The sequence below is a fragment of the Erigeron canadensis genome, chromosome 9, assembly GCF_010389155.1.
Source record: "Erigeron canadensis isolate Cc75 chromosome 9, C_canadensis_v1, whole genome shotgun sequence".
Lineage (NCBI taxonomy): Eukaryota > Viridiplantae > Streptophyta > Magnoliopsida > Asterales > Asteraceae > Erigeron > Erigeron canadensis.
In genome coordinates this window covers 7525114-7552104 of record NC_057769.1, presented here as the reverse complement: position 1 = coordinate 7552104, position 26991 = coordinate 7525114, and the positions used below count along the sequence as shown (strand labels likewise).

At 31.7% G+C, this 26991-nt stretch overlaps 5 protein-coding genes across 5 annotated transcripts; 2 read left to right on the top strand and 3 right to left on the bottom strand.

Annotated features, from left to right (window-relative positions):
* Positions 1–6202: 6202 nt before the first annotated feature.
* Positions 6203–7628, bottom strand: LOC122583127 (non-specific lipid transfer protein GPI-anchored 5-like). The gene is made up of 2 exons (XM_043755560.1): positions 7301–7628; positions 6203–6324 (listed from the first exon to the last, which is right to left on the bottom strand). The coding sequence occupies exons 1-2, from the start codon at positions 7626–7628 to the stop codon at positions 6203–6205; spliced, it is 450 nt and encodes a 149-aa protein (XP_043611495.1).
* Positions 7629–8373: 745 nt separating this feature from the next.
* LOC122583790 (non-specific lipid transfer protein GPI-anchored 5-like) lies at positions 8374–9904 on the bottom strand. Its single transcript, XM_043756162.1, has 3 exons — positions 9543–9904; positions 9045–9158; positions 8374–8674 (listed from the first exon to the last, which is right to left on the bottom strand). The coding sequence occupies exons 1-3, from the start codon at positions 9850–9852 to the stop codon at positions 8556–8558; spliced, it is 543 nt and encodes a 180-aa protein (XP_043612097.1). The 5' UTR covers positions 9853–9904; the 3' UTR covers positions 8374–8555.
* A 401-nt stretch (positions 9905–10305) lies between these two features.
* Positions 10306–11629, top strand: LOC122583126 (non-specific lipid transfer protein GPI-anchored 16-like). The gene is made up of 4 exons (XM_043755559.1): positions 10306–10633; positions 10720–10746; positions 11210–11293; positions 11389–11629. Exons 1-4 carry the CDS (start codon positions 10306–10308, stop codon positions 11577–11579), a joined length of 630 nt encoding a protein of 209 aa, XP_043611494.1. The 3' UTR covers positions 11580–11629.
* Positions 11630–14565: 2936 nt separating this feature from the next.
* On the bottom strand, positions 14566–15456 carry LOC122583882 (non-specific lipid transfer protein GPI-anchored 5-like). The gene is made up of 3 exons (XM_043756254.1): positions 15143–15456; positions 14930–15043; positions 14566–14754 (listed from the first exon to the last, which is right to left on the bottom strand). Exons 1-3 carry the CDS (start codon positions 15450–15452, stop codon positions 14630–14632), a joined length of 549 nt encoding a protein of 182 aa, XP_043612189.1. The 5' UTR covers positions 15453–15456; the 3' UTR covers positions 14566–14629.
* Positions 15457–21344: 5888 nt separating this feature from the next.
* Positions 21345–25004, top strand: LOC122582200 (50S ribosomal protein L24). The gene is made up of 6 exons (XM_043754559.1): positions 21345–21400; positions 22556–22626; positions 22718–22813; positions 22920–23023; positions 23112–23248; positions 24511–25004. The coding sequence occupies exons 2-6, from the start codon at positions 22567–22569 to the stop codon at positions 24591–24593; spliced, it is 480 nt and encodes a 159-aa protein (XP_043610494.1). The 5' UTR covers positions 21345–21400; positions 22556–22566; the 3' UTR covers positions 24594–25004.
* The last annotated feature ends 1987 nt before the right edge of the window (positions 25005–26991 follow it).

Sequence of the window (26991 nt, the reverse complement as noted above, 5' to 3'; positions counted from 1 at the left end):
TCATCTTTTCAATATAGTTTGTTATTACAATCAAAACATTCTATTTGATTATATTCTATTCGATTTAATTGTATTGTAACAAAACTCTCATAATAATAAAGTTCTAAGGTCAATCGGGCCGATTTAATATTGGATCATCGTGTTTTCGTTCAATTTACCACAACAATACATTAACTGTTTGTATAGCGTGTTATAATACTTATATTGTGTGGTAAATTCAGCAAGTTATATAGTACAAATATCATCCTTCTTTTATTACTAGCAAAACGGAAAACTTCATATGAGATAGGTATCACAGCCTCATAGGTTTTTTTTTATAATAAATTAATTATTTTACATGTGTTAGTCTTGATAATAGCAAATCGACATAACTAACAAATAGTATCGATATATATTGTAAAGTAGTCTTAATACCCATAAGGTAGCTTTATAAATTGCATCACAAAGAAATTCGAATTGTCTCATACATGATATGTGAGTATGAAATAAATTTTGGTTAAAATAAACTAATGATCGAAACTAAGTTATAATAAACAGGTAATGATAAATATAATATATGTTTAGTTAAAGTTTTGGATTTACTTTATATTTTCAAAATCACATCAAAATCGAAACTTGTAAGTATAGAGGATATGACAATCAAATAAGATTATAATATGTTTTGTATCTATAAACTAAGAGTTCGAGTTTAATAAGGAAATTGAATTTATATACAATTAAAAATGTTAATTTAATAAAATAAAATAATTAAAAGGACACGTGTCGGTCAAAGATTACGCCATGTGTCGTTTAAAAAGTATCTCAATCCTGTTATAGTTTATTGGTAGATTTGTAATAGGTCTGAGAAAAGTGTATCGAATGGACTGATGGAGTACCAAACATTGCCAAACAACATCTTTGTTCATTTCAAAAGAACAAAATTGCCATCATCTTACCGCTGAATCACTAGAGAAATTGGTGGTATTCATTTAAATGGTTAAAGAACCAAAAAGCAAAATCCCAATATGTTATTTAAATGATTAAAGATCCCAATAGCAACATTTGGAAAAACCCAAGCTGTTTTTGGCCATGGTCTTGAAACGATGTCTTTAATCACAAAGGTGTTATGTGTATATTTTCATATCTTGTTTACATCATCTTCATCGTCAGTAAAGAAAAGAAATAAGAAAAGGACGGTGATTAGTCAACCGTAAATGAACAATGAATGGGTTGTAAAATTATTAATAAGGACAAAATGGTCATTACAAGAAATGTGAAGTAAAAAAAGCACTTCCCATTTTTAAACCCACATGTTATACACGTTAAATATTTTTCCTTGGATATTATCCAAATCCAATCATCCTACTTTGACATTTGACAAATGAATGATGAATGTTAATTGAATTAGATACACAATGGAAAAGTTGGTCCATTCAGGTTAAGGTTTCACCAATAATTACCATCATCACACTTGTCAAATCGTTATATTATGGTTTGGAAAATACAATATATAGTAAATATACATATACATTTCGTTATGAATGGATAAAATTGATAACTAACCTATAATTATCGCACACATTAGAATCAGAATTCCATAAATTTTATCAGCGCATATAAACTCAAGATATTTTTTTTAATCCTTAGACACACGATAATTATAGATTGCTCTAACCAATTTGAAGTTGACGTAAAATCTTAATAAAACTGAGGTTTTATGATCTAAAATCTTAATTAACGTTAGTTTTTAGATGTTATGTATACACCATACTACAATATTTCTTTTTTCCTTTTGACCTGTAATTATAATTAATACATGTGTCACACTTTCACCATCTTACAACTACATTCTTGCGATATAAGTCCAAATTTTGATTATATGTGGTTGTAGATTCTCCCAATTTTTATTGCAGGTCCTTTGAGACAATGGATCCTCTAGAAATGGTCTTTGTCGGATAATATTTCACAAAGACATCACACATAATTAAACATAAAGCAGTAGACAGATCTAATAATCTCAAATCATTTATATCTATACTCTATAGTACATGATAGAAAGAATAGCCTCATGTTGAAATTTATATAGGTAAAATGTTTAAACTACCCTCTACAAAAAAACTCTCTCCTTTTCATTTGTAGTTATTCACACACACGCAACTCTCTCTCAATATCTCTCTTTTCTTTTCATTTGTATCATGTTACTAGTATCTCCGCTGCAGCGCATGGATACCATGCTAGTTTATAGTAAAAATCTACTAATTGATCATGATTAAGTATTTTCATCTAGTTCGAAACCACTCTCAAGGTGACTTACTGGTTAACATCTTAATTAAGGCTTCTTTAAAAGATATCACATATTCGAATGGGTTTAGTATTTATAAATGTAACTAACTATGACGAATGTTTATAGTGTAGAAAAACTAAAGTTGTGTTTATTGTATGTAATAAACTTTCGAATCATGTGCATTGTATGTATTCGGGTATATGTGGCAACCATATAGGTTACTACTTGTAAGTTTTTGATTGGTTGAATATATACAATGCATACGATTTGAAAGTTTATTACATACAATTAACACAGCTTTAGTTTATTCACACTATAGACATTCTTATATAGTTAATTACATTCATAGATACTAAACCCAATTCGAATCCCACTCCACTAGTTACAATCTTGGAGGTGACCAATGAAAGGTTGTAAAATAGGGATTATGACATTAGTAGTAACCAACTATGACTCAATAGTTATGTAATGTAGTGACCTTTTAAACTGGCTATCTGATGTAAGTACCTTCCATTTTTGTTTTTTTAATTTATCCTACCGAGTAACATCCTATTTGTAACCGGTAATGCCATGCTGGACGTAAAAAAGAATACGGATTCAGGCACTGGAGTATAACCAACTATGAGCGAATGGTTATGTAATGTAGTGACCTACAAAAATGTTAAATTGATGTAAGAACTCTCTGTTTCGTTCACTCGATGTATGCTACCGGGTTACTCCGACGACTTTATACTCCGGTCATCTTCTCCGACTAATTTCGTACACTATCTTCGGTAACAACAATTTTTTCCGGAGAGCAAATGTGAAACTGTAACTCAATGTATAATTATAATCCCGAACACAATTCAACTCTAAATATAGATATATGCATATATACATTTATTGATTTCAGAACACGATTTAATAATAATGATATAACTTCCATTTCTAAACTTTGATACTAGATATAGATAGATGTATATATACATTTATAAATGCACTGTACGTAGATATGGTCCTCCTACAAGTCTTCGAAAACCTATTGAATGGAAGAAAAAATGAGACCGAGACCACCCACTACAACCTCGTTAGAGTCTAAGACCATCCACTATCCATCTCATCGGAGTTCACAACCCATAACCGTAACCATGACCGTACAACAGGTCAACCGGTACATGAAAAGAACAAAAATGAGAGGTTCTTACATAAGATAGCCAGTTTTAAAGATCACTACATAACGCAACCATTCAGTCATAGTTGGTTACACTTCAGTGTCATAATCCCAAAGTAAAGTTAACATTGTTACCGGTTACCGGTACAACAGGTCAACCGGAACATTAAAAGAACAAAAATGGAAGGTACATACTCAAATAGCCAAATTGAAAAGTCACTACATTACATAACCATTGAGTTATAGTTTATTACACTCCAGTGTCATAATCTCTAAAAAAAAAATTTTGGTTAGTTATATCGCAGTAAAAAAAGACTATTCTTCTTTAAATAACATGAATTGGAAAAAACTCATCCTTTTGTTTTTCATCTAGCGTGGATAGATTGCAAAACTAAACATCTACACACTTAAAGTTCTTATCGGACGAATAATACACCCGAAACTAATACCTCGAAGTGACGAAGCTACTCTCATAGCATTTGAAACACTCCAACCGCAAAGACGCAAAGTCAACCGCTAGCCCAACAACATGCTTTATTTTAACATCATATTTAATGCTTTGTTTTACAAACCTATGCGTGTACAAATATACAGTGTTTGTTTAGAAGACTTTTTTCATCTCATATGTGTCATTGTAACTTTGTAAGTTTGTTGGCTCAGATATTCGTATTTTTGACGCATAATACTAGAGCCCAATTTGAAACATGTGAGTTCTTAAATTGAAAGTATACTTTGAAAATCCATACATTTACTCAAATATATCCAAAAGCCAAAAGAGAAAAAAAAAGATTTCCAGTTTATTCAATTTGAGCTTGAACCAAATATATATTGAGACTACTAGTCTTTAATATACGCTTAAAGAGTATATGGATCCATTTTATATTCGATGTCCATAAAATTTTACTATGCAAAGCTCAATCATTCGATTAACACAAACAAGAAGGTAGTAATAAAGTAGATATACGTCAAATCACAATCATTATTATGACCCATTTCACAAAGAATAGTTCAAAACGGAAAATGACCCACTGGGCCATTATTTCCAATTTTCATATCATCCATGTGTGGTAGGCTTATATATATCTATAAACTTATAGACCTCTTAAAATATACTTGAGAAACTCTTAGGAAAAGATTTAGTGGCTATTGTTTAATCGATAGTAACATCACCAAACAAGAATTTGATCTACATTTTAACTGCATTATCAATTGTAACAAAACAGATTAGCTAGGCACTTACAAGTTACAACGTCAATAATACCCAATCCCTATTATAGACAAAGTACGAGGAAAGTGAGATATTGACAGTTATGCTTTTATTCGAAAGAAGAAACAGCTCACAAAAAAAATCTTCGATTAAAGTGTGCGTTATTAAGAAAAGAGGCATGCAACAATAAAATAACGCAGGTTATCGAAAATGTATTTTGTATAGTTCTTTGGCGTCATGAACTCATGATATAGAAAAGATCACATTGTAGATTATGTCTTTATAATATAACCTGATTACAACATATACATGTAAGCCAAATTTGCTTACAAAATCACTAATTAAATAGGTAGCTTCAACACAACTTTTTATACAATTTATTACTCGTACTTATTTATTATAGATGCAACTTGACATAATAAACAAAAGTTTCAGCCACTATATTGTTTTGATCAACTTTTGAACTAAGCATTTCTTTTTTTTTTTTATTATTTAAATTGGTTTCAAGTAACCAGAAGTCAAAAACATCATACGGTTTTAATAATTCAATTAGCCAATTGGTGACGATCAAAAATTGACCCTTGAATTGAATTGAATCGAAGTCCACTACATGAAACACTAGGTTTGAAAAATGACCAAGTGGCTCGCTAACTCATAGTAAAATTATAGAAAATGTGTCTTTTTTTTAATTTAAAGAATTGAGTTTCTATGTACTACTGTATGTTAGCTCGATGCGAGATGCATTCCATTTTTTATTCATAAAGTAAGTTTAATACGAGTAATTAAATTTGCTAAGCATAAAAAAGTTTCATGTTCATACGACTATAATAAGTCTATAACTATATCCAATGGACTCATGGTCTCATGGATCGTTGTTGGGCCAGGATCTTGATGATTCTTGGCCCAATGCCAATATAATCTAAGCCTCTTTTTAACTACGTCTAGATCCAGATTACATACAAGTAGCAACGGCAACAAAGAAAACGATTTTTCAAATATCTTTAGTAAATTAATTAAAAGTTTTAAAGTCGATCAGTTATATTACGATTATATCATGGGTCATCTTAGGTTAGATGATGATAGTCATCATGAATGCTTAAATATTCTGTTTGCCACATGAAAGATTGTAACTTAATAATTCAATGATATTGGTTCAAATTTGACATCTAATCGCTTATTTGGTACAACTAAACTCTTAACCTTAGTTGAAACTTATCTTTTGTTAATGTAGTGGATAAAAAACAAAAGATACTATGAAATTAACTTCCAAGTTGAGTAATAAAAAATATTGACATAGTTTAATTTCATTTTTAATATCATCGATCAAGACGGGTTCAGGTGTAATAAGCATGCATCGATTATGAGGCTACTTATTTTTTTTTATAGCTTCAAGTAAAATAGAAAAATATAAATTATGTAACCAACGTAATATGGTACCTCGATAAAAAGAAACTTTGTCTATACTAATGAAGAAACTTTGTAGATAATATAAAGAAACAAGGAGCGAAACCCGTACCTTTTAGATTATTATTATCAGAAAGATAAACTCAAATATACTATTAATACAATTGTTTGACAACAATCAAACACACAGATTTGAGGCAACCAAGATAAAAACAACATAAACAAAATAAAACGAAAATGTAATCGTAGTTCCTTCAGATGTCGTGGGTGGCACGGCCGGCACGGTCTGTGACACATTTCCTGCAATATTCATACATAGAATTATCAACTTCATATATTTAATTACTAATTAAATTAAATGTTATTCGATTAATAGTTTAATCTCAGTGTAAAACTGGATATATATAGTACTCGTATTTGTTCTTTAATAAACTTGGAATTAAAATAAGATTCGAATGTTATATATATAGTTAGCCCGTATATAACGTTTGGGCCACCAAAGGCCCCTCTAGAGACCAAATTCCCGCGCACCCATCCTTTTGTTTTTTTCATTTGTTTTTTCTAATTTACTTTAACTTAATACAACATAAAAAATAAAATAAAATTGAAACTCCTCCAGGACGGCCAACACCCCTTTATTTCTTTTACTTCTACTTTTATGTTTACATAAAAACTGAAAAGAAAATAAGAGTTTGATCAAAAATCTTCCACAACAACTTCTAACAATTCAACCTAATCCTATTTTAAAATTTTTTGCAGAACATTCACACAACGATTATTCTTCCTCCACCCCATTCAATTTTGTATACAATTGATTATGTATATAAAAAACTCTCATCCAATTGATATAAATGTACCTATTAAAAATTGTCCTCTATTCATTTTCTGTAAAAAAAAATGTATATCTTAGCATATAAACTAAAACTAATTGATACAGTTGATATAATACGTATCGTTTCAAGCGAAACCTAATTTCCTTAAATCGAACATTGGAAAATATTTTTTGAATCTACCCGTCCATCGGACGGGCCAGAAAACTAGTATTATTATATCAAAAAAGCACATATTATTGTATTTGTTAAATATTACTTAGAAATAGAAGACAAATGGACAACAAGCTGCGAGGCCCCTTCTTTTTGTTAAAAAAAAACAGACATAAAATAACCATTTTTGTTAAAAACACACATATTGTATGTGTATAAGTCATTTTAAGGAAATACTGTGGTGCAACATGAGTGATGTGACCTATAGTATTTTTAAGATTTTAAACACATACCATCGCAACGGCTAACCGGGGGTGTATGGATGTTACAAGCATGTGGCAGCTCCAAAGCTAGAGTCTTGTTAACTGTGAAACCGGTCAAAGGGGGTCCACCACTAATCAATTTACAAAGACACCGTGGTTGTGACTCGACGACGTTGGCTAGTTGTGTGCAACAAGTAGATGATGGGGTCGTTGAACTCCCACACACAAAGTTGATGCACGGGCTTAAGCTTATGATTGCACTTTTGCACCCTGTTGTAGCTATGGCTCTACCGCATAATAGCACCAACATGACCATGACAAAGCTTGGATCAAATGCCCAACATCCATTTGAAGTCATTTTTGGTATAGTTAGAATCTTAACTTTAGGATTTTTCTTTTGTATTTTATGATGAATAGTTTGTTTACATGAAGTGTGGATTTATAGGAAAACATGGTGATCTTTGTGGCCTAATTTTTTCTTTAAGGAGATAGTTTGTTTTGAGATTTTATTATGAAACATGACAACTCCCTATTTTTGTTTATGTTCTTTTTAAACCTCATTTTTGGTTTCCTTAAAAGCTAATATATATATTTTTTGTTTTGGAAAGCTACAGTATTGATTACTAGTACTTGATACTTGATGAGATCGAAACAACACTAGATCATCTGCTAGGGTAATAAAAACAAAAGAAAATAAAGTATCCCAGTTTAAATGAACAAATTCCGATCAAGTTAAGAATTTGGGTAACAAAAACGTTACAAAAGTTGTGTACCCCAACACACACACAAAGTTCGATTGATAGGTGAATATGGGCTAATATACGATTAGCTGTGTAACACGACACTAATATCATCTTCAAGGTGGCCTAGTGGTTAGCATATATTCTGACACCCGTGTTTCAAATATTGTCAGGTACTAATATCTTGTGGGGTGTCCAGAAAAGAGTTCAAAAACAAGCACGAGAATGTGTACATGTTAGTTTACTAGATCTGGCCTCTTGTGTAACCTGAATAAAGAAAACCTCATCTGACAACCCCAATTAGTTTGCTAGGTTCATGTAACTAACTATGGTCTTTTGAGTTGTTCCTATGAATGCGAGTAATTTAGTCATGTCAAATAGTGACTTGTTTGATTTGATGATGAAAAACCAATATTACAATCACAAAATCTCTTTACATAAAAATAGCAAATCGCTCCCTTCTATAAAACAGATCCATCTTCAACATAAATAAAAACTCAAATTTTTATAGCACTTGGAAGAAGAAAGAATACTTTTGGTAAAATTTAGAAAGTAGCAGCAGTCGAGGCCCATGTCACCACAAACAGAACAAACGCCATGAGATGAAGAGGTGCTTGTGATTGACTTCCATTAGGTGTCGAGCCATCTGTCTTAGAACCTGATCCTGCAGTCATCATTTCATTCATTTGTTATAACCGGATGTGACAATATCAACCGGACAAGAATTCATTTGGTCATATTTTAAAATAAATGATTTTAATGGGTATCAACAAGAAACTTAGTTGTAAAAGGGCCATACGGTTTAAAAGTCGGTGATTGTATAGCAACTGCTTGCAACTTATTAGATTGCTTTATTACGAAAACCTGAATTTCTTTGGTGTATGGGCCAAATGGTTTAAACCAGCTCATTGTTAGCTATTGGGAGATTCGGAAAAATGACAGATGTGTTCCAATGGACCCGACCCGCATAAGGGCACCATGGTGAACATTGAAGAATTTGGGCCTAGTCTTATTTTTTAGTATCTTGGGTATACCTGATGGAGTATCAGACTCAGTTGGGCTTTCTGGTAATATATCTGGTTCGGATGTAGAACCTGCAGGCGAAGCAGCTGGGCTAGGTGTAGATGTTGAAGTTGGCCCGTTTGCAGCTGCATACATGAAACAACAAACCCAAGTTAGTAAGATATTTGGGACCCAATAAATAACTGTGACAATATCAACCCATTAACATATGAATCAAATAATATGGATTTATGAAATAAAAAGGTTTAGGTGAAAACTCAATGGATTCGTTTTAGTTGGAAGTTTAATTATTATTGTAATAACTTAGTTTTTGTCATCTTATTTTCCAGAACTTAGAGTCATGTACGAAAGGTTTAAGGAAGATGGATTGAAGAGAATTTGCATGTTAACCTGACCCGTTTTAGGCAACACTCACTCAGTTTGACCCGTTATCCAAGCTACTAACCCATCTGTTTTGCTACCTTTAATGATAAATTTAAACAACAAAAAAAGAACAACAAGAATCTTACCATTGCATTGGCTGACAGGTGGAGTCTGAACATTACAAGCACCAGGAAGAGTTACAGCCAATGTGCGGTTAATACTGATGCCAAGATTAATACCATTCCCGTTCAAAACTTGGCAAAGGCATTGCGGCTGAGATTGAACGACACTTCCAAGCTGCGAGCAACATGAAGACGAAGGAGTGGATGTATTTCCTGTAATGTAGTTAAGGCAAGAAGACATGCCCATGAGGGCGTTCATGCACCCTGATTGAGCCATGGCTCCACTGCAGATTGAGATTACCAGAACCATGGCTAAAAGTATTTTGCAGGCCATTTTATTGACTTTTTTTTAATCCTCTTCTTGCTAATTCAGGTAGAGAAAGTGTTTTTAGACTTCTTGTTGTTGAAATGTTAAAATGTGGAAGATTATTTATAGTGTTTCATCATGGAAAAGGACAATCTTTATTGGTTAATATGGTTAACCAACTTTAGGGATGATGATATTCTTTTGTTGATATATACTTACACTATTATGTTTAAATAACAATATTTCAACCAATATGAAACTGATGCACTTATATAATTTACCCACCTATTTAAAATGATGTCACAGTTCAAAGTTTCACCTAAGTTGTTTAAAATTCCTAGCATATAATTAGGCCAGGTAGACCAACAAATATTCACATAGCAAGTCATGGTAGTTGAACTCCAAATAGCACCAAAAAAATTGGTAACCTAACCTATAAGATCCAAACTAACCATTTTAAACGTTGATCAAGTCGATCTCATGGATGCTTCTACATTTTTTTTGGCCACACTGCTAACCGTCGTAGCTACTACAGTCAATGGTCAAATCACCACTCCATGCACCATGTCCATGGTCGCAGGCTTTACTCCGTGTGTTAATTACTTAACCGGGAGTGTTGCCAATGGGAAATCACCATCCGTAAATTGTTGTGATGCAATGGAGTCACTAATGAGTACTAGTATGGATTGTACTTGTCTTATAGTCACCGGAGGGGTTCCATTCTCGTTACCAAGTCCAATTAACCAAGCGTTAGCCAATTCACTCTTACAATCGTGTAATTCCAAGAGCATGCCCTTACAGTGTAAAGGTATGTAATAACTTTGACTAATCTTGAACTGTTTTTTTTAATCCCAAAATTGACTTTTTGACATAGGTTTTGTTTTTGTAATGCAGCTTCAGGTTTTACATTACCACCTCCAGGTACTACTTTTCAACCATAACAACCATAATTAAACACATACATCAAAATTTAGGTGGATTGGTCAACCAAACTCTTTAATTAACCTTTTATAACAAAATAGTTATTTACTACAAAATGTCCAAATCATTAAGAAAGACTATATGGTGAAGTTGTTACTCACTTTTCAAACCCATTTTTTAATATTTAACAAATATAATAGACCCAATTTTAGTTGTTCAGATGGTTACTCATCTAAAATAACAATCTGACTTCCAATGTATTTTATGGATGTTAAAAGTTGGCTCCGAGTATTCGTTTGGAGTTTGGACAATACTTTTTCCAAAAGACCGTAATTTGATCTTATATTCATTGCGATATTATACTAATTTGGCGATATTTTGTTGAAAAACTACATAAACAAGTATATATAATTGTATATTATATGCAGATCAAAGTTTCATATATGATTTACTTCGTGTGCAGGTCCTATGTTATTTGCTCCTCCTCCTCCTCCCAAAGCTTTTGCACCTACAGCATACTCTCCAGAATTCCCACCAGGTGCAAGCGGTAAGGCCCCCTTAATTCGAAACAAGTTTTGGTTGCTTATTAGTAACGGCCCTTGTATTTAAATTATATATATGGTTGATTCCTTGTGTTTATAGTTTCGGAGATAATGGTAGCGCGGCCACATTTACAAATGACTCATGATGTGTCTATAGACATGCCTGCTCGACTAGCAGATCCACGATCCACTTCAGGGATCAGATCAGTGATCGCGACTTCAAATTCAATATCGATCTCATCATCAACCCTTGTTTTGGTAGTTATAGCTGCAACTGCAATTCAGCTATAACTTTTGTTGACTATGTGTAATGATTCCTTCAAGTTGCTATGTATTTTGACATTCACTTAATCACTTTTACTTTGCTGAATAAACAAAATAAAAAATAAGGAAAAAAACATATTGTACTGTACCATAATATATGATGGTTAATCTACCATTAATTTTCTTTTTCATAGAAGAACTACCATAATATATGATGGTTAAACTAGTAAGATGAAACATATAATTAGTCATAAATCACTCCATATTTTTATTAATTATTATCACTAATAATTCAATGGTGATATATGGAACCAAAAATGCTGCTAGCTTTTGTGACAGGGCCAGAAGCATTTGCATACATATTTGTTCGGGCCAGGTAATGCAGGAAGAAACACACATCCTGGAACAGCTGTCGGACCAAACTTGGAACGGCATTTATCCCAACAATCTTCCGATATCTTGTCTGCGGTGCAGAATGCTGGTGAGAATGGTAGGACATCGCTGCATGGATTATCCCCCTTCGTCGATGTCATCATCATTCCAACTGCATTATCACATTCCATCAAATACATTGTATAAATATACGGGTTAATTTTTCTAACCTGTGACAATGCACGTTGATATACCTTTTTAACACAAAAAACATTAATATGAAGCAGAATATGAAATAAAAGCAACATATATATATATATATACCTATGATCATGAAGGCAATAAGAAGCACCATCTTAGTCATTCTTCTATTAATTTACTTCTTTATAAACTACTAATGGAGGCTGTGTTAAGAAACAAGAATGATTTAATGATTTTGATTATAAGTCCCATAGAATATATATACTACACGCATTAAATGAGTTACTAAATTTAAGATGTTCAATTCGTCATTAAGATTTTGTAATATTTTTTGGCTTGGTAATTATTTGTTAAACATTTATTTACCATGGTTATATAGTTATTCTAGTAATACCAAAAACTTAATTAAGCTAATTAGATTAAGAGTTATTATATGTGGTTATTTTGTAGTAATATCATTGTAACTTTTACTTAGACTAAGGATATATATTATTTTGTAGTAATATCATTGTAACTTTTACTTAGACTAAGGATATATATTATTTGTTCTATTCTATACATGATTATAAGTCTTTTTTTTGAACAAAATCACAAAATTTTATTTTGTTATTTTCCTAACTTTAATTTCTTTACTTTAATTATCTAAATAGGAGAATTCCGAGATTATAGTTACGAGTATATATTGTATTTTCTTGTTTATAACATACGGAAGCAAACTTTTTGTATCACGCCATTATATTGTAGATTTTAAGGAAAACAGATATGATAAGTTTTTATAATATAATTACTTTTTTAGTATGTGCTTTTCTTTATTTAAGTTTATGACCCGGTTAACATAACGTAAGCTAGATTCCCTGTTGCGAGTAAATGATTCACATCTTTTAAAAAAAAAAAATTAAGTTCATGGCAGAGACGGAGCCAGAAAATTTTTCGTGAGGGGCAATTTTAAAAGTTATTTGTCATACTTATAAGAGTCGTATCTGATAATGTAAAAAACCTTAACCCTCAAAAGAATTTTGTTCTCGCACCAGGTGTAACACTCATATTTTAAAATGCAAGTTTATTTTGAAAAAAAAGGCCGCACGCATCGGACGAGGTCTTGTTGAATGAAATTAAACATATTCTATCATAATGCAAAAAGTAGAAAATATATCTAATATTTAATAATTGGCTTGTGTATACATCTTTCCTACATGATTATATATTATCATTGTTATAATTAGTTGTTCGTAATAAATATATATAATAATTGGAAAGAAACTATTTTTTTCACAAACGACGTACTACACATTTACGTAATCAAACAAAGAAAACTTTTTCTTTAACCTTTCTTCATTCTTTTGATTAAAAATCAAAACAATTCAAGTGTTTTATTCTGTCTATGGAGAGATTTATCTCAACATTAATGCTTCGATGACTTATGACTTTCAAAGAATAAACTTATAACAACGGATGTAACATTTGTGTGTATATCCTACTATTTAATTTTTCTTATTTTTAGAAAAAATTTTATAAACATGCCATTTAAATTTTGAAAAATTACATTGTACCAAAATTGGAGTGAGGGCAGCTGACCCCACTGCCCCCAAAGTAGCTTTGTCCATGGTTCATGGATTACAGTTTTTTATAAATGACGTAATCTCTTATAATCGTAAAACAAAATTGTGGTGATGTCATTTTACATTAAAGAAGATTTCTTAATATATAATCTTGATATTTTTATGACATCATCCAAAAAAATTTAAAAATGGACAAAAAAAAAGAAAAATGAAAATTTATTTCAATATATTATGATAATAAAAAATTTTAGTAGATAATCATCAAAGGTTTCTATTGAAATGGGAAACAAATTTGTAGATTAAAATTAATTATGATAATACCATTTTGGAGTTAAAGGATGAGATTTGAATCATCATAGCTAATGTGATGTATATGTATAATTGTTATGTGTTATTATTTTTAAACCAATTGTATTCTTAACATCGCTCATTCAAAATATACAATAATATAGTAGTGTTCAACATGATAAGAAGTTAAACACGTTCGTTGTTTTGTATCTTTATAAATTCAAAGTTTATTCAGGTGCTCGCGTGATATGCGGGTTAATCAGCTAGTGAGATAAATCGAAAAAATATGGTGCCCCTAAATAAAATGGGCCCGAGACGAGGCAAAGTCACCGGTTATACACGAGCTCCGATGATATTCATCTTGAATAGGTAGTATGATCGTATGTTACAAACATCTTTTTGTGTTTCTACTTTCTAAGAGAAATCACTGTTGAATTTCAATCTATGGGGTTAATGATATGAAAGATTATGTTCCATATTATTGTAAATGCGAGTACGTTTATCATGTCAAATGCTGACTTTTTAGATTGGTAACTAGAACAAATATTACAATCTCGTTACACATAAAAAAGAATACAAATCAGTCTCTCCAACTTAAAGAAAAAATCTAGCTTCTTGACCACGGCAGAAAACAAAGAATAAAGGTAGGAGTAATTTTTAATAAGTAGCAGTCGTTGAAGCCCACGACACCGCTAACAGAACATACACAACGAGATGAAGAAGAGGCGCTTGTGATTCACTTCCATTTGGTGTTGATGAGCCATCCGTCTTTGACCCTGATCCTGCAATTAATCACCATTTCATTAATTCACTTATTGGTAATTTCACAAAACTAAACCCGTATTCAATATTAGTTGATTAGTAGAAAGTTCGGAAAAATGAGCAAAAAAGGTGTTCCTGATGGACCCAACCCGCCAAAGTTCACCCTGGTGTGAAACATTATTGATTTTGGTTTACCTGATGGAGTATCTGACTCGGTTGGGCTTTCGGGTAATAGGTCTGGCTGAGATGTAGATCCTTCGGGTGAAGCAGCTGGACTAGGTGTAGAACTAGTAGGTGGCCCGTTTGCAGCTATATCCACGAAATAACCAAAAAAATAATCCAAATTAAGTACTGTAAAACTAGAATTATATATACACACACACACTCTAAATCAAGAAACTTAATTACCGTTGCATTGGCTGACAGGAGGAGTCTGAACATTACAAGCACCAGGAAGAGAAATGGCTAGTGTTCGATTAATACTTATACCGAGATTAATACCATTCCCGTTCAAAACTTGGCAAAGGCACTGCGGCTGAGATTGAACGACACTTCCAAGCTGCGAGCAACATGAAGATGAAGGAGTGGTTGTATTTCCTGTAATGTAGTTAAGGCAAGAAGACATGCCCAAAAGGGCACTGGTGCACCCTGATTGAGCCATGGCTCCACCACATATTGAAACAATTAGGACCATGACTAGAACCATTTTGCTAGCCATTTTTTCTTTTGCCTGATAGTAGAGTGTTTTTTGGGACTTATAAATGTTGAGAATGTTGATGATTATAAATAGTGTGTCATCATGTATTAAAAGAACAATTATTGTTGGTAAATTAGTTATTAGAATGGTTGACCAACTCTACAAAAGATGGGATTCTATAATAATCTATATATAGTTTGTTATATGTTTATGTTTAAATAATAAATTCTTATACTTAAATGAATTTTATGATCTTACCTTAATATGGTTTACCAAATCACCATATCAAAGAAATTATATTCTTTACTAAATTTTTTTCTCTCCAGTAAGAAAAAGATTAAATTGCCCCCAATTAACACACTTTTATTAAAATTAAATAATAGAAAATTTTTCCCCCAACATGCCCATATGGTCAGATAGACCAACCACTATTTAGCGTTTGCAAGTGAAGGTACTTGAACACTATATCAACAAAAAAAACTTTTTTTCCATCTTAATATATGTTAATAAATTGATCAATTGAATAATGTTAATAATGTTATCAATTAAAATTAATTATCAATAAATATGAATGTAAATGTCAATTTATATATATATTTTAAATAGGGTTTGCTAAATACAGTCCTTAGGGCTGTGTTTAAGGTGCATAAATTGTTTGTACATTTACCATAAAAATCAGGGGGTGGACTTTTAATATGAAAGATACAAGTGTTTTTTTGAACGTTAAATAAAACCCTTATTTCCCATTTTAAATTTATGTTACTTTTGGGAAATGAAATCTCTATATATGTTAATAAATTGATCAATTGAATTCTCCATCTTAAATTTCGTAACGTACTTACTTCCTCCCTATATATTAAGTAACCTCAAGAACTTTTTTCAATCTATAATATTTGTTTGTAAACAAATATATATCATACGTACATTAAGTTTCATATATATGGCACGATTGATCACAGGAATTGCAGGGCATAATGTGGTGCTTCTCATAGTTCTTATGATCACTGGTATATGTACTTTAATTTGCTATTCTGTTGTACATTCATTTTTTTTTTTACAAATGACTTTCAAATAAAACCAAATTCTCACCGTCAAATGATAATTAAGGTCCTAAGTCATCTATAATAGTTAGTTGTCTTAATTGGATTTTACTACCACGAGTCAAACAATGATGACAAAAAAAAAAAAAAAAAATCCTCTCTGGCTCCTCCCACTACAACTTAATTGGGGATTAATTGGCTTTTTTTTCTTAATTCATTCATGTATAACTTTTTACTTGATGTGTAATATTTTCGTTTAATGAGTAAATAATGTTTGAGCCCTTATAAATTTTCTGGATTAAATAATTAATATGTGAGTGTTTTATACCTACGCGTAGGTACCTAATAATTTTATATAACCATCTTCATTGTAATGTATATATGTTATGTGAAGTTATGTGCTTATATATGTTAGGTGATATGATCTATGGATGCAGTTGAAATGATGAGTAATGTAAATGGTGACTTATGCAAAGATATCATACCCTTTCCGCCAGAGTGGTGCGGAGGCGATAACTTTGTCTCAGATGATTGTTGGGATGCTTGTCGGAAAAAATACCAATATCTTGCAAAAGCAACGTGTGCTTACTTCCAACTACTGCCAGGACCTAATAAGAGTGCTTGTCAATGTTGGTATAATTGCTAATTAAATAACGTATTTTCTCCATCTTATTTCTTATCACGTGAAAAATAATATATATCAATTTATTTTGTGTATTGTTGAATTACGTTGGTTGCGTACGTTTTTCTTGATTTTTGGTTTGATATTTGAACGAAGTTGATTGATTGCGTTGGTTGCGTACGCATGTATTATCATTTAAGTTTTATAAATTAAACGCATTATAAAATGGAAAAAATTGATAGGAATGTGTACATGTATATCGGTTTCAAACATACCCTTATAAAACTTATAGCATGTTGTTAAAACTTAAATTTTAGATATATCAAATGATCGGTATACTTTATACAATTAATCAACTTTATATTTCTACAACTAATTCATTTAATTTATTTATCAAAAATCACAAGTAGTTCTTTAAAAAAACGAGCATGGTACCCGCGCAATGTGGCGGTAGTGGTGGGAAGGCGTTCTAGTGGTGTCGGTGACGATACTATTCGTGGTGGTGTCGGTGTCAAGTGGTATAGGTTGATGTAATTGTAATAGTGAAAAATTTTAAAAAATAAAGATTTAAAATGTTAATTATTAAAATAAGAGTTTAGAGTATAAATTAATTTATTAAGGGTTAAAAATAAAAAATCAAAGACAATTCTGGTAATTTAAAGGTAAAATTACTTAAAATAAAAAGGAGACTTTTTTTATAAGGGAATATAGATATAGATATAGATAAAAATGTTTTTAGTAATTCAAAATATACATAAGGTATTAACTACTTATATGTTAGGTTTCTTAACAAATTATACTATTTGAATGTAACAAATTTGTTTATGCGATCGATAATAATCAGTTGTATCCCATATGGCCGTATGAGTCAATAGATTTGATCAAGAGAACCTATATATAGTACAAGACACAAAAGTGTTACTGTGTTAGTATTATTGTGTCATACCGGGACTATTAACTTTAATCTGGAATAGTAGTGATGTCAGAATGATCCGAACCACGGGGTCTCACATGAAGTACCAATTATGTTTTCCGAGTTAGGTTAAATTTTTTTTTTTTAACGACGTATTAATCTACTTTTACATTAGATAAATGTTTGGGATTAAACTTTTTATTCTTGAAAAACCACGGGGTCTCACATGAAGTACCAATTATGCTTCCCGAGTTAGGTTAGATTTTTTTTTAAACGACGTATTAATCTACATTTACATTAGATGAATGTTTGGGATTAAACTTTTTACTCTTGAAAACCATTTATTAATCCACCTCATAAATGTAAAAAAGTAAGACTAGAATTCAGGTGGATCTTCCTAAGGTTAATTAAGAACTTCCAATTGGACATCAACCCCAATGGTGATTTGGGTCTGATCATTTTTTTTTTTAACGACAAAAGAGTATATATATTAAATAAAACAGGGGTCAACTAGCAAGATACTAGAGACCATGATTAAAAAAAATCCGGAATTACAACAAAATTACATTCTTGATAGAAAAACACAACACCCATGATGAAAGACATTGATCCATTTAATTGAATGAGAAAGGATTTTTAATCCAGTCATCCCATCTCATCTTGACTTTCTTATTTCTGCAAACGTACCATTGAAAAGAGAAGTTAATGATAGAGTCAACAGGGGCATTTTCCTTCTTCTTTGTCGAACAAGATGGTGTCGTTTCTCAGTTTCCAAATTTCCGACCATACCACATATATGATAGTATTTATGATGTTTTTCTCCTCGTTTGTTCTATGTGAAGTACTAACAAAATCAAGAAGTTCAATGCAAGACAGATGATAAGGTAATTGAATGTCTAACCAAATAGAAATAGAGCTCCAAATCTTCTTGGCAACAATACAATCACAGAATATGTGAGACGAAGTCTCAATGCCATTGCAACACATAGGGCAGATGAGTGAGTTATTCGTGACGCCACAAAACTAAAGGTTAAACCGAGTTGGAAGTCGATCCTTTAAAACTCTCCACACATGTATGTTAACCTTACAAGGAACAAATTTATTCCACCTTGATCTATTATATTATTTTCTATTACCTAGAATAAATAAAATTAATCAAAGATTTATATTAATCAAAACAAACATAGCTTGAACTTAAGTTGAGTCTTACTAAGTTAGACGAGCATGATACAATCTTGTCCAATTTTTTTTTAAAACGACGTGTTATTATTGACTAACTAGTTTGAGCTCAAATCAAACTCAAAATAAATTTTTAAATAGTCCTCGAGCTCAAACTCTATCATTCCATGCTTGTTTTAACTCAATCTCAATGCTCATTATGTTTGTCATTTATGAGCTTAGGCTTGGATTATTCAAGCTCGAATAAGTCTTGGAATTTATCATACTATATAAAAAATTTTCAAAAAAAAAAAAACATACTCTGAAGTCTAAACTACATCCAATGGGGCTTGTTTATTTCATGAAATTTGACCAATTCATTTGACTCAGAAATAATTTAACTCTTTCCAACAAACTAAATAAGATATAGATCCTTTAAATTTTTTTCAAACTAAGTTGGAACAAGTTTAACCTTTAGATTAAACTCAATAGTTAAAATTGAAAAGATCAAGTTTAAATCTTAATATTTAACTTCAATCCAATGCTAAATATAATTCAACTTTACCTGTAAAGACTAAAGTTGGATTTAGCTTTAGAGAATTCTTATCCAACTAAATAAGCTTGATTGAAGCCCATTCCATGTAATGAAAGTTAATGGACGGGTCGAGCGGGTTTGAGTAACGGGTCAAAACAGGTGCAGGTCCAAGCAGGTCATTTCAAGAAGGCGGGTCAAACGGGTATGGGTAAAAGCGGGTTGAATGCATATTGGGTGCGGGTCAACCCGCATTTTTTTAAACCAAAAGTCAAAATATAGAATACTTGCTTATATTAGATAAAATTGAATTATTTAAGCCCAAACACAATTATAATAAATTAGTAGATTAAGTTAATATCAAGTTCCAATTTTAATTTGTGTTTAAAAATAAATATATTTGATATTACTATTATTACATAAATAAAAATGAATATATGAAAGCAAGGGAAAAAATAATCATATAAGCATTAGAAAAATAAATTCTGAGTTAACTAAACTTAAAATCCAAAATTTACTTATGGAAAAGACTATTAAAGATCATATGTGATATTGGTTGGAATATTGTAATTGTAATAGATACTCGTATAACAAATCCTAATGAACATGAAACCCAATTTTCTTTGAATATAAAATAATTAATATAAAACCCTTTCAACCTTATCCAACAATGAATATAGGAAACCTACAATTGATGGCGGTTTCGAGTTCGAGACATAAATATTTTTTTTAAGGAATTTCACAAATAATGTCTTCCAGTGAAGTAAGTTTGAATCCTGTTGGGGGCAAGGTTTTATCCTAATTAAATGTCATGCCCGGTTTAGTTGGAGGTTTTTTCTCCTGTTAGGTATTGTGGGTAAAGAGACTATCTAACGCGGATAAGGTTAAGACAACGTAAGCTATATCTCTTATTACGAACAACAGGGCCGGATTTGGGCATGTGCAACCCACGCAAACGAGCTGGGCCCAACATTTTCTAGAGATATAAAATTTTACTAGTTTAACCATTTATCTGAATAAATAGAAAAAGATATTACAAAATATACTCAATATTCAGCCTATTGCCATTGGTAGTGTTATTTTTCTTCCAATTGTTAAGCACATACTTTCAAACCTAGTATAACTAGTATGATTTTTTTTTAATTACATAATCTTTTCTTTTGTTTCTAATAAATCGTCAAGAGTGTTTATTATTATTATTATTTTTGTTTATTTATCAATATTATCGTTATTTTATTTTTAAATCATCATTATTATGAAATCATTTTCTTCTCACTCTAAATAAACAAAAAAAAGAAGAAAAACAATCATGACTTACATTTTAAAGTTTGTTAAAATATGGGGTCTATTTTAATGTAGATCAAGACCTTTGAAAACCATAAGACGGCAAATAAATGATTCACACCTTTCCAATAAATAAAAAAAAACCTAGAATTGCATTAACGGTGAATACCGCTCAATGCCTCAATTTAACAATGAATATAAAACCAATTATTGAATTATACCCGCGTCTTATATGCTTACTAGCCCAACTTTTCCCAATAAACAAAATAAATAAATCCAACCCATTTGAAAGAAGAAACCGTGTATCAGCCCAAAATAAGCCCATTAAAATAACTTTACTTTGTTTTAGCCTAACCCCCCTCCCTTTCCATTTGTGCAGATCAATCGCTCATTTTGAGGAGTTTTTATCACACACAGGAGGTATGATTTTCTCCTTTTCCTTTCCTCTTCTTAATTTCTTTTTTTTTTTTTAAATTTAATTATTTTAGGTTGAACACTTTTCTTTCTCGAATTTATATCAAGTTTATTGAGCTTCATCAAATGTTTAATAATATATAAATATAATATGATGATGATGATGCGTGATAGGCATGGATATTTTAAAATGTTCACATGACCTAAAAAGCACTTTTAAATGCTACTGTATGATGTAGATAATGCTATTTTCCAAATTTTTGGTATTCGTTTTTTTGTGCAGTTTTATGCGCATGAGAATGACTTTTTCAATGTCTGTTAAATTATAGTTTGTTTTCATCACTTTCAAGTGTCAAACTGTCGATATCGAATGAGTATCTTGTTACACTATTTTGCTCTTTTGAATTTATTAGTTTTGAAGTAAAATCTTGTGAAAAGAATATAATCCTGATTTCGGATGATAGGACTAGATATCGTAGCCTTTGGCCACAAATTCTTGTTAATTTATCCTTATCAGTTATGTCCCTAATAATGTTGTTCTGCGGGGAGTTACTTATTTCCCGATAAAGGGCTCTAGCTATCTGCACACCAAGTAAAGGTCGATTTCATGTTACAGTCTAGTTCCCAGTTCTTACCTACCCAATGATATATGGACCATTTACTGGCTTACTGCAATGTAAATAACGAATAGCAAGTAATACACACGCAACTCACCAAAGTGCAAAATACAATTTTCTGCCTGATTCCTTGGTTTGACGCTTTCGTTTTGTAACTCTCAAATGTGTAATTTTTTTGGGAAAAGTGGGAGGGTTTAAGTTTTGCAACACTTTGGAATGGAAATTCTATTACTTTGCTATATGACTCTATACTTAACATTACGATTTCGTAGTCAGCTGAAATCAAGACTACATATTCTGTACAGATGTTTGAACTTTTTTAGCTTTCCCAAGTAACCCAATATCCCTGACATGTAAGCATTTTTTTTCTGTGATTTGAAACCTATGTTGGGGATTATGAAGGATGGTCTATTGTAATTGAAACGTACTCTTATAATGTGTTTGAGGATAAGCAAACGGTAGCTAATATTTATTGTATTATTCTTCACTAATACAAAGTGTAACTTGAGGACTGAAATGCTATCATCTTGAATATTTTTTTCAGATTAACACACAATGGGGTGGAAAGCAGCTCAGAAGCTCATACATCACTGGAAGATTTTGAGAGGAGATAATGTAAAAGAAAATATGTTGTTATTTCATATTAACTCTTTACAATTTTAAAACCGTCGTCTTTTGTTATGTTAAAGTTAATCTTTCATTGCAGGTGATGATAATAAGGGGCAAAGATAAGGGAGCAACTGGCACTATTAAACGTGTTATTCGCTCTCAGAATCGTGTTATAGTTGAGGGAAAGAACTTGGTGATTCTCCACATCCCGTTATTATCTTTATATTATTGACCATCTGCCTTCAATATTGATTTGATATGTTTCATATTAACTCGCTTTTGTTATAACAAATTTGCAGGTAAAGAAGCATATAAAGCAAGGGCAAGGCCATGAAGGTGGGATCTTTACTGTTGAAGCCCCTCTTCATGTCTCGAATGTTCAAATTGTTGACCCAGTGACTCAGTATGTATGCTTTAAAGAATATAAATAATAAGGTCAGTGCATTTGACAGTTGTCATTAAGATGATTGTTGATATATTTCTATCTACAGGCAGCCTTGTAAAGTTGGAATCAGGTATCAAGAAGATGGTACAAAAGTACGGGTGTCAAGAGGCATAGGAGCATCAGGGTCAATCATTCCTCGTCCCGAGATTTTGAAGATCAGGACTACTCCACGACCAACAATGGGTAATCTTCTATGTGTATGTTTGAGTTATTTTTTTTGGATAGAGCCATAAAGGTGATGTGCCGGTTGTTGGGTGTGAAAGCCTTCAGACCTGTTTTGGTTAGAAAGCCCATGGTTGGATAAAGAGATTAAAGCATATAGTTTCTATTCAACATCAGCCAAGCCCGGACCAGCAAACACTTCCCTGTTGATTCTTGTTCTTCCATTTTAGTTTACAGATACCGTCTTACCCAACACGTCATTTTACCCAACATATATCATTCTTGTTCCATTGGTGACACATGACTACAAAACTGTTATTACAATAACCCTAACTTATAATAAATCAAATTTGGATGACTTTCAACCTCTTCAACCAAGTTGGCCTTTATTAGTTTGAGTATACATGTACGAGCCTTTATGTTTCTGGATGTTTGTATAGGTAAATGTGCAAACTGCAAAGATCATATATCCTTTTTATTCTAGTTCTAAAGATGCTAACTGAACACAATTTCTTTTTTTTTCTTCTTTTTGGAAATCCTATCATCCTTCTTTGGTACACAAACTTGTTGGCCTTAGTTATAGACCTTTAATCTAGTAGTTGGCATTTGACTGACAATTAGGAACCCTCTTAACCTAGTTGTTAGGGTTTAAATCCCACTTGCGGTTCAGATGTAGTCAGTAGACTGGGTGTTAATTTGCCGGTCCAAAACTAGTACTGAATCTCTAACCTCTGGTGTTGCTCCTATTGTAACCTTGAAACTTAAGAACGGCTGCCTAATTTTAGATATTTTATATTGTACTATCGGAAGCTGTCAGGTGTTGACCTAAAACATGAATGCTTTTTTTGAAAAAAGGTGTTAGCAATTGGGATGTCGCTATGAGAATGAGCTGTCTTTCTAAGCAGACCGATGTTACAATCTTGAGTTTCATAGACATTTCATACTATGAAAAAATGAAAAGAAACTGTTCTATAACTTGAGCCCAAATCAAGCCTGACACTTAAATTTACTTGATCACAAGTGCATACACGTATTTTGTAGTAAAAAATCTAAAGTTTTATAAGCTTTAACTTGACATATTATATGTTTCAAACTCATCATATCTGAACTCAATGAAGTTCAACTCACTAATTGAAACTTTTCTAGTAGCCCTTTGTACATGCAATTTATGCAAATATAGCATGTTGAGGATATAAAGCACTATATGCTAGATATCCCCTGGGAACTTATAGCTTGTAACTTTCGATAGCCTTCTAAAACTTTCTGGTTGGTGTTTGCAACAGCTGGCCCAAAGGATACTCCTATAGAGCTGGTGCTGGAGAAGACATACGATTCGAAAACCGGGAAAGGCATGCCAGATCTTTAGTTATAGTCAAATTTCATCAGGGAAAGGAAAGCGTATGGCTTGTCTGATTTCTTTCTCTCTTGACCACATCTTTTTAATTATGCAAACATTTTAGTAGTTATCCTACTAGATTTCAAGCTCCGTCGTCGTTTCTGATTCATCCAACCCACCTTGTGTTATAACAAATCATGTTATAAGATCGGTATTAGATTCGTTAGTGGCTGGTGGAGAATGCTTCGTCATTGCAAAACGTAGTTAAATCCTGCATGAAATGATGCCAGCATGAATAAGTTTCTTTACATTAGATGTTTGGAGCTAAAGTTTCATATATTTTGTTCATTTATGTCATCAACAAATGTATGTTACTTTTGGAATCACAGAGTTGGAATCTTTATAACCGTTACAAGATTTAACATCATGGTCATTCAAGCTTCATTGTCTCCTAATGGTGCAATTTTCTTGCACCAACTCAAAAATGATGCTTTCGAAATCTCAGGGGGGATAAAGGATGTATTCATGATCAAACTGCATGTATTCTGTGCATATTCCAACTCTTTACTATATTCTCAGATATGTTCTACCCTTCTATTCTGCATTTTTGCATTGTGCCTTATAGTACATGCATATATAAATATATAAGTCGTTTATAAGCTTATAAAACTATAAGATATTATGTGTATACATCAATTGGGCCTACTGCTATGTTAAAAAGTCCCTTTTTCTTCGTACTTGTTGATGCTCATGATAAATATATATTCATAGTTTCATACAACTAACTTGACATTTCTCTGTGTTTTATTAGAATACATAACTCTCTTTTAAGGACATGTTTACATTCTCTTAATACTAAAGATCATTAAGAAGGTTCCATTTTCTGGATTTAACTTAAGGAGGTCATCAACTCGTCGTCCTTATGGTGATCTTTATACCTTAAAGCTCAAAAATTAGAAAATATTAGTTGTCATTTGTCATTGGTTGCATTCAATCTATATAAGTATATTACATGGTTACATAATGTATGAAAAAGGTGTTGCAGTTTTTACTAAACTCTGTGTATAAGGTGACTTTTGGTACACTAGTTTGTTCAATTGGTAGAATATGTACAGAATTTCCTAAGTCATATGGATCAATATAAAAGGACCAACATCATAAATAAACGAACTTTAATCTTTTTTTCTTTTCTTATACACCAAAGTCCAAATATATTCACATATAAACGACGGAGTAGTGAAGTTTTACACCAAAGAGTAAGACAATAAAACCTATCAAGTAAATGCCCAACTTGTGAAGTTTCCTAGTGTAAAAACTTGTGAAGTTCTTTCGGTGTGTCCGGCTTTTAACTTTATTAGTGTTCATTATCTTACAAAACCAATTTGATAAGTCAAGTTACTTTAGAGGATTTGTATGCATATGATTTTAATTTTGGAGACCTAAATATTCTAATTTACATAAGATAGCACATCCCATTATCAGCATCATTTCCCAAATCACATCAATACCAAATCACTTTTTGGTTACTTAGAACTACATTTATACTTGCTAAATATAACAAACAAAAAACACACACATACACCACATGAAGAAATATACGGTGTTTTTCACGTGGAGACCACCATGGTGATGGTATCGTGACCACGCCAAAACATAGCGTGATAGTACAAGCCAACTAGCCAAGGTTGGTTACCAGTGCTGGCTCAAAGGTAAAGCAACTAAAGCAAGGGCTTTAGGCCCCGTATAATTGAAGGCCTCAAGATTTATATATAAGTTAAATATATTAGTTTATTTTATGTATAGAGAGAAAAACTCATATAAAAAATTTGAAAATAAAAAGAAATAAGAGAAGCTTAAAAAATTTAAATTAAGTGTAGTTTAAAATGACTTTTGATTAAGTGAATTGTAACAAGTTTTGGGTTTTTTTTACTTCTTTTTAAATAAGTTTTAGTTATAAATAGGCCTCACTTTTTTGTTTCGCTTTAGACCCCAACATGGCTTGAGCCGCTACTGGGTTGGTTATTCGCACAACACAGCTAGTTTCATAGTCGGTGGTGAACCGGTAAAAGGAAAATGCATGGTTTACTTCTTTTTTTTTTAATATCATATGCATGGTTTACTTAATCATGATATTCAAAAATGATTAATGTTTGACTCAAATGTATGTGATTAAACCGGATATCATTTTAATTGCTTTTTGAATCATTTTTTCAACTACCTTCAATGAGTTAACCGTTGATCTATCTTGAGAATACTAGGACGCCTAATGGTAATAGGCTTAATTTTATGGATGTAAACCAATTATTACTAAGTATATAAAATTAATAATACAAATGCTAACCAAATTAAACGAACAATGCTTATACTAAAAAAACTTCTTGTTGTGATGGGATGGTATCAATAGTATGAGTTGAGTTGAATAGAGAGA